Below are 9,150 nucleotides of genomic sequence, written 5' to 3'. Positions count from 1 at the left end.
ATTTTGTTTTGTTTTGCTCGAGACTAGCAAAATGTAAGTGTTGGGGAATCTGATAAGCACGCAAGTTCGATATTTTTATACCTACATTTACACTAGCTAGATCTCGATATCTCGCTAATAACTTTATTTTAGTGCTTTTACAGGAATTACAAGTGAAGTTTGATCATCGGACCGAAAAATGACCAAAATGGATGGCCTGGTATCTTTATATATCATCACCGCTCAAATCACTCATGGCACTAAATGGAGTGGGAGCTTAACCGGAGCTTGTGGGCTGGCAAGCCATCAACTTATGGCGCACCACTTCAGACGTTGAGCAAAGAAGTTATTTTTGTGCCAAGCATGTGAACTGCACAAGGGGGCATAGAAAGTGAGACGTGGCCAATCTTCGATCTCTTCTTCGTTCTTATCAAAACAGAAGGACACTTCATTTCCTAACAGCGTCCACAGTGGTGCGAGTATAACCAAAGACCAAATACTAAAAAAAAGATCAAATTTGGGTTTAGTCCGTCATGTGGCGTAGTGGGAAAAGAGTATATTTGGTCGCGCGTTGATAAACATTACGTCCGAATGGGGCGTTGGTAAAGATAACGCCCGAATGGGGCGTTGGTAAAGATAACGCGCGAGTGGGGCGTTGGTATAGTATACGTTTCAGAAATAAAAATAAAATAAAAAATAAAATAAAATGGGGCGGAGGTATAAAGCCCGCCCCATGTAAGTTTTGAAAATTTGTGAAAGTGGGGCGTACATTATATCAACGCCCCATTTCATGCGTACATTATATCAACGCTCCATCGGGCGTACATTATATCAACGCCCCGTTTCAGGCGTACATTATATCAACGCCCCGTTTCAGGCGTACATTATATCAACGCCCGATGAATGACGGAGATTATATCAACGCCCGATGTACAGCGGAGATTATATCAACGCCCGACTATATTTGGATTTGGTCCTGATCGCAGACCAAATTTAGTCTGGATTTTACTCTTTGATCAAATTTTGATCGATGGTCCGTCCCACTACGCCAGCCCACTCGACTGAAAATTTGGGTTTACTCGTCCATTGCAGTTGCTCTAATCAACTACATGGAGTCATCAACGGATAAAGGGATCTGAGCATCAATTTGAGTGGAGGATTTCTCATTTTTCCTAGCTACTATTACAACCTTTTTCAATAACGAGAGATCGAGATTCAGTGAGAAAGAGCCAGGAGATGCAGCGATTGAATCTGGGGGTTCTCATGTGGGTTTCAATCATGGTCTTAATTACTGAGGTTGCATTTGTTGAACAATAGATTTCTGGTGGTGGCTGTGAACAAAGGCAGTGGTGAATCTTAATTTTTTTTTTAGTCAAATGGAATTGGGTTCGCAGGCGACGATTGGGTTAATGGCTGGAATCAGTGGGGGTTTGTTGGTTATTTGATTGAATGGTGCTGATGTTCATGGTACAACAACATCGTGTACAAGACTCAAGGGTTTGCTCTGAACTTAATTGAAGACCAAAGAAAGGGATTTGAGGAAGTGGTTGTTGTTGATACAGAATTGGGGTTTTTGATGTGGTACAAGATTGAATTTAAGATGAAGTTCTTGAAGAAAATTTCTACAACAATGAAACCATAGGGAAATTGCTCAAGTCAGAAACTGGGGTTTGAATTTGAAGATGAATTGAGTCGATGTAGATCTATTGTGTGAAATCTCGATTGAGACGAGAAATTGCAGCAACTGGGAAGTGAATTACTGCCATCGATTCATCGCTGTTTGGAGCTATGTTCGGAGCTGATTGAGCTGAAGATTAGATAGTCAGTGAAAGGCAAGCAGTGTTGTTTTGGGGTGATTGCTGGAGTCGCAGAATAGTCGTAGTGTTGCAGTCATGGTTTTTGTGGTTGTTGTAGACAGTTTAGGCATGAATGAAGCTGAAATTAAACATTGATTCCAACCGTGGGTGCTATAAATGAGTGGGGTTTGTTGTATGGAGTGAAGGAATTTGAGATGCTGGCGTCGGTTGAATGATGTTGACATTGAGCTATGAGAAGAGATGGGCAGTTGCTGGTGGTGTTTGGTGTTCTGTAATTGATGATGCTGAGACGAGAATGAAGCTGGTGGTGATTGAATTAGGTATTCGGTGATAAAGTAACTGGAAGCAACAAGCAGCAACAGATTGAATTGGGGGTAGCAGGTAGCGAAATGGTTTTGTGGCTGTGCCTGGTTCATATGAAGCATTTTGGTCCTGTCAAGAAGCAGTTGGCAGCAAACAAATGTTAACCCTGAGTTGGTTGCATTTTAGAGGTTAATGTGGCGAGAGAATTGGCAACACTAGAGTGGGACTCGGATATAAGTGGGTTGATGGATGGTTGATGCTGTGGCCGGACTTTGGAGAAGGCTTGTATTTGGCAATTGGTGCTCATGATTGGACCGCGCTTTAGAGGTGCTGCTAGCGGCCTTAAAGGGGATATGAGCAAAATTCTTATATTTCTCCTTTAGAAGAGTCTTTCGGGAAATTGGAAGAGTCGACACGCAGGACAGCTGAGATGAAACCAGGGTTTTGCTGAAACTGGAAAACTTCATAAGATGAAGGAAATAATAATAAAATAAGGGATCATGAAGTGTAGGACCGGCAATGGCTAAGGCATGGTCGGCCTGCCAATAAGCCCGGTCCGTGACACTTTCCCTAATTTTATATTATTTTCATGATTTTAGGACATACCATGAAATCAAGGAGTTTCCTTGAAGTGAAGGAGTTTCCATGAGATGAAGGAAACAATAATAATTAATAATAATAAAATAAAGGGCGTGTGGGACCGGCCAGACTAGGGCATGGTCGGTCGGCTAGGGCCCGATCCCGTGAGTCTTCCCTAATTTTATATTATTTTCATGATTTGAAGGAAATATCATGAAATTAAGGGATTTCCATGAGATGATGGAAATAATTAATAAAATAAGGAATTACAAGGTGTGGGACCGGTCACGGCTAGGGCATGGCCGACCGGCTAGTGACCACGGTCCCGTGGCACCTTTCCTAATTTTATGTAATTTTTGTATAATTTCCTTAATGTGAAGGAAATACCATGAAACGAAGGAGTTTCATCAATTGAAGGGATTTTCATGGGATCAAGGAAAACAATAAAATATGATAAAATAAAGGGAGAAGCGTGGGACTGACCACGGCGGCATGACCGACCGGCCGGTGGGCTTGGTCCCCTTAGATGCCTCCTTCAGATATTTTATTATTATTATTTTCTCCATGGTTTGATCGTTCCTTCGTATTATTTAATGTTCCTTCGTGCATTCAGGTGCTCGTTAGTGCATTTATTGCTGAATACACTTGCACCATTTCCTTGGGGCTTACTCGATGGTGGATCAGATGCCCGTAGGTTGAATATTTATTACTAACCCATGGAATTCTGCTGGGAAGAGCCATGAATTGAAGTAATGAAATATTATGAAGAACGTAGAATATTGTCTAGGATCCAGTTATGAATCTAATGACTAGAAATAATTAATTGATGGCTCTGTTAGAGCATTGCTCGGTTGAACCCACTAGCGTTGGTATGTCAAGTTAGTTATCAATTTTAGTTGCCAAAATGCATTCTTGATTTAGCATACTAAAGATAGTTTCGGACTAGTTTAGGTCTAAGAAGTTTAATCGAAGCTATCCTTAAAGGATGAAGATCGAAGATTGAAGACTACAAGAAGACATCAACAAGTACTTCATCAACAAAGGTATGTGATTGATTTCATTTGGATTCTTGTTCAATTCTACCGTTCTAATCTATCAAGATATATGCTCACTCTATGGAACAATTTCGATGATGGTAAATGTACATTTTTGTATATATACTTGAGGTTATTTGATTCATGACTATGGAGACAATAACCTTTATCCTTATAAAGAATCTCATGTTATAGTGAGTGATCTTATGAATCCAATGAGCCAAGAATCACTCAATTCCGAGTTATAACGATGAAGTTATGAGTGATTTATTAAAGTTCGTTAGTAGGAAACAATCCATGGGATGTTTGTAACAGTTCGCGGACTTGGGCCCAATTCATGACTGAAAGCTATTTTTGATCAAGTTGGTGATGTTTCCTTGTCTAGGCAAGATGGCTATTAATCCAAACATATTTGATTACCATATTAAAGTGTTTGTGATAATTTTTAATTCCTGCCTAAGTTAAAATGTGATTTATTCACATAAATAAATATTCGCTAATTAATTATTTATTTAATTATTTATGCATAATATTTGTAACTTAGGAAAGACTCCGATAATTAGGAGAGTCTTGAAAAAGGAAAATAGTCAAAACCCTAGCTTCGTTTTCAAGCTAACTTTTCACTATAAATAAAGGGTTCGTGAGTTTACACGGTTTTCATCCCATTTGATATGTTTGATAAAAATTTGTACTTTTATTTGTGATAACCGAGTGATTAGTTTCAGTGACTGAGTGTATGTTCAATGTATGCAGTAACAAATGAAAATCTTGCTTCCCACTTAAATCTTCGTAGAAGCCCTCGACTTATGGGACATGCTCAATCTCAACAATCTCGACATGCACAAAATGCAATATGTAAGTTTTTTTTTAAATTTTTTTTTGAAACGGGTATACATAAATTTTTTTAAATGGGTATATGGGCATATATGCTCAGAATGGCTAAGGTAATATTGGTGAATCTACATTCATCGATAATGTATCTATGTTCTTTGGAATATAATTGCTAGATAAATATAAGAAAGTTGGTTCCCGAAAGATAGAATACCTATTAATAATTGTTAGCATGGACACTATAGTACTCAGTTTGTAAGTTGGTATACATTTTCAAAAACATTTAGATTGGTTAGTCATTGTATGCTTAAATATACATGCAGCAAATCTACAAGGAGTTTAAGTTGGAATAGGGAGGGGTCGTCCACTTCAAAGTGTTTCAGGAAGATCCTCATTCTTGAATTGTGCGAGAGGCATTACCTATAATGTTGGATTCAAGAAGTTCCATCTACCACCGCCAAGCACATGTCGAAAGTGCCAAGCGTTGATTTTTTATCGTGAACCGAAAGGCTTTTGTTGTTCAGATGGGAAAGTTGTTTTACCGTTTGTTCCACCACCTATTGAGATTTTGGACATGTATGAAGATCAAACTGAAGTAGGGGTACACTTTCGGAGGTACATACGACGCTACAATCAGTGTTTCTCATTAACGTCAATTAGGTGAATTATGACAGGGAATTAGCTGATAATAGACTCCAACAACAGTTCGTCCGAGATATATACAGATGTATATTTATGATACATATAACGAGATTAGTTTGAGGATGGAATAAGGTGGTAATGATCTAAACAGAGAAGTGATGGAGAAGTTGAGGATAATTCTGGATACACATAATAGGTTCGTGTATGTAATCAGGCCGCTTGCACAACGAGAAGACATCCAAAGGTGCAGGCTGGTAATTAAAGAGCAACCTGAGACCGAAAAGCAGTACATGCTTCCAACTTCTTCACAAGTCGCTGCAATTGTGGTTGAAGGAGATGGGTCTAAAGAACCTGGAGAGCGAGACATTGTAGTCCGAAAAACAGAAGGAAAACTGTTATTTATCAATGAAACATCGGGTTGTTATGATCCTCTCCAATATCCGCTTTTGATATCATATGGGAGTTATGGATGGGATCAGAATAGTATGGATGAGAACGGAAGATAGTTTACATGCCTCGAATACTACTCCTACATGCTACAGGTATATATGATATAAATGTTTAACAACTACACTTTAAATTGAACGTACACATATTATGTTGACATAAATAGTATAAATAATTTATATATTTGTTGCTGCTATTATCTGACAGATTCGAAGAGATGACGCGTCGCTTCTTCTTCGAGGTGGAAGACTACTACAACAATATGTTGTGGATAACTGGGTGAAGATTAATTCGTCTAGACTTAGATGGTTATAGGATCATCAAGAGGAGATAAGAGCTGAATTGCATCAAGGTCTACCAGATGCACGAATGTCCGGTAAAACCAGTGCAAGTAAGTTAATAGATAATCACTTTCTTTTTTGTCCCATTACCAATTAAGCCTAGCTACATTCATTTTATTCTTCGTTATGCCCAGTGAAATGTTATAGGATAACGACAAACAGTTAAAAGGAAAGTACATGTTATAGGATAATGACAAACAGTTAAAAGGAAAATACTTCCTTTAAATCTAAAATATGTTTTTTTTTTCTTCATGAAAGAGAATCTTGTTCAAACAAAAGTGCTTCCTTCCTCATACATGGGCAGCCCCCGTGAGATGTACCAGCGGTATCAGGATGCAATGGCACTGGTGCAAAAGTATGGGAAGCCTGATTTTTTCATTACAATGACTTGCAACCCACTTTGGGATGAAATCGTGTCCAACCTGGGGTCGGGTCAATGTGAAGTTGATAGACCGGATCTGACTACAAGGGTGTTCCGCGCAAATCTTGAAGAGTTAAAGGTAGATCTTTTTACCAAGTCAATATTTGGCAGAGTAGCTTCCCATGTGCATGTTGTTGAGTTTCAAAAAAGAGGCCTTCCTCATGTTCATATGTTAATTATATTGAGGGACGAAGACAAATTTCAAGGTCCTGATGATTATGACAAGATAGTGAGAGCGGAAATACCTAACCCTGAGGAAGAGCCAGAACTACACGAGTGTGTGAAAAAGTGGACGATTCATGGTCCATGTGGTAGTAAGTGCACGAGGGATAATAAATGTAAGAGAAACTTTTCAAAAGAGTTTTCTGAGTGTACTGTGCAAGGAAAAGATGCGTACCCTGTTTACAGGAGACGTAATGATGGACGACGCGTACGCAAGAGTGAGAGTTTTGAAGTAGATAATAGGATGGTTGTGCCTTATAACCCTTGGCTATTATAGAAGTATGATTGTCATATAAACGTGGAAATTTGTAGCAGTATGGAGAGTGTTAAGTATCTATAAAAGTATGTGTATAAGGGTCCGGATTATGTATCTTTTGGAGTACAGCCAGTAGACCATGACGAGATAACAAGGTATAAAAGTGCAAGATGGGTTTGTGCACAAGAGGAAATGTGGAATATCTTTAGCTTTCCTCTTTACAAGGTTTATCCTTCGGTAGTGAGATTACAGATACACCTTCCCAATCAACAAAGCGTTAGGTACTATGATTACCAAACGTTAGATGAAATTTTATCCGATGAGAGGAATTTGAGAACAACTTTGACAGAGTTCTTTGTGACAAATGCTCACGATCCTCGAGTGAGAAAGTTGTTATACCGTGAATTTCCTGAATGCTACTGTTGGGATACAAAAACAAAAGAGTGGAGAAGAAGAAGAAGTACAAAGAAGGCGATCGGGAGGGTTTATACAGTACCTTCATGTGCAGGAGAGGTGTGGTTCTTAAAGCACATTCTGAACCATGTTAGGGGTTCGACTTTTTTTGATGATCTATTGTTTGTTGATGGATAGAGATGCCAGACATTCAATAGAGCTGCCGAAAAACTGAGACTCTTAGAGAATGATCAGAGTGCGAGAGCATCTTTGGCTGAAGCAGCAACAATCAAGATGTCGTCTGCTCTGAGAAGACAATTCGCTTCTATCTTGAAATTTTTCAATCCATCGGGCGTGAGAGAATTATGGGATGAACTTTTCAACAACATGGTCGAGGATTACTCGAGTTCAAGCAATACAAGATCGACATTCTTATCAGATCGTCTTCTTCGTGAATTGAATTTGATACTTAAGAAGCACGATAAAGATATATCGATGTATGATCTACCGCCGATTGTTGGCACATTGGATGAGGAAGTTGAGATTTCAAGTCTGATTCAAGAGGAGTTATCGATTCCTGTATCCGACGAAGACCTGTTTTCTGTCCAAAAGTTGAATGAAGACCAATCTAGGGCCTATGATACAATCATTGGAGCAATTGAGAGAAAGTAAAGTAAAGTAAAGTCTTCTTCATAGATGGTCCCGGAGGTACTGGTAAGACCTATCTCTATCGTGTTATTCTGGCGAATGTCAGGAAAAATGGTGGTATTGCGTTAGGAACAGCCACGTCGGGCATTGCTGCTACTATGCTACCTGGTGGGAGGACGGCAAACTCAAGGTTTCAACTTCCGATGACACCGACATCAACTTCAATGTGTCGTACGAAGAAACAAACTGAGGAAGCTAAACTTTTGAGGCATGCTACCGTCCTTATGTGGGATGAAGCTACAATGGCGCATCACTATTCTCTGGAAGCATTTGATTGGACTATGAGAGATATCACAGGGATTGCTGAACCATTTGGTGGAAAGATTCTAATCATGGGAGGTGATTTCCGTCAGGTACTACCAGTGATTCGAAGGAGTACAAGGGGACAGACAGTCGATGCATGTCCTAGCAGGTACATTGCATTTTTCTTTCTTTCAAGATAAAAAAAATTTATTTTATATTGATATGATTACTTAATATTTCTTAAAATATGGTATTTAATTAACTTTTAAGAGGATAATTCGAAAAGATATTGAGTACATTATATTCTTAATAGGTCATATTTGTGGGAAAATGTACATGTTTTGCATCTGAAGAAGAATATGCGTGCAGCCGAGGATGCATCTTATTCTAAGTTCTTGATTCGTGTTGGAGACGGGGATGAACCTTGCGTTGCTAATGAGATGATAAAGGTTCCGGAAGAGATGGTCATACCATGGGTTAGTGATGCTTCTTTATCTCAGCTTATAGATGTACTACATCGACATATAAACTACATGGTCAATAGGGCATTGATCACACCATTAAACGAGTACGTCGAGAAGCTTAATGACCGAGTACTTGGCATTGTTCCTGGAAAATAGGTTTTATTCTACTCATTTGATTCTGTGGATGACGATACTCACAGTCTTTACCAACAAGAATACTTGAACAACATTGCTCCTAGGGGATTGCCATCACACATTCTAAAATTGAAGAACGGTGCGCCTATTATGTTGTTGCGGAATATCGATGCAAAAAATAGTCTATGTAATGGTACAAGGTTAATAATCAAAGAATTCTTCCCAAACTGCATTGATGCTGTAATTATCAGTGGGATCTACATAGGTACACGAGTTTTTATTCACAGGATTCCATTGGAGCCACCTGAGAATCTGAAGCTCCCATACAAGTTTAA

General features: G+C 39.0%; 1 protein-coding gene and 1 long non-coding RNA gene across 2 annotated transcripts; both read left to right on the top strand.

Moving 5' to 3' along the window:
* The first annotated feature begins 1,095 nt into the window (after positions 1-1,095).
* Positions 1,096-2,027, top strand: LOC113321154. Its single transcript, XR_003346507.1, has 2 exons — positions 1,096-1,275; positions 1,374-2,027. It is a non-coding gene; the product is annotated as an uncharacterized LOC113321154 (long non-coding RNA).
* Positions 2,028-6,269: 4,242 nt separating this feature from the next.
* On the top strand, positions 6,270-8,836 carry LOC113325044. The gene is made up of 5 exons (XM_026573285.1): positions 6,270-6,863; positions 7,002-7,385; positions 7,464-7,933; positions 8,020-8,385; positions 8,530-8,836. Exons 1-5 carry the CDS (start codon positions 6,270-6,272, stop codon positions 8,834-8,836), a joined length of 2,121 nt encoding a protein of 706 aa, XP_026429070.1.
* Positions 8,837-9,150: the final 314 nt, after the last annotated feature.

Source organism: Papaver somniferum, chromosome 11 (genome assembly GCF_003573695.1).
Source record: "Papaver somniferum cultivar HN1 chromosome 11, ASM357369v1, whole genome shotgun sequence".
Lineage (NCBI taxonomy): Eukaryota > Viridiplantae > Streptophyta > Magnoliopsida > Ranunculales > Papaveraceae > Papaver > Papaver somniferum.
Note: the sequence above shows the minus strand (reverse complement) of the source record. Positions and strands in the feature narration are given on the sequence as shown.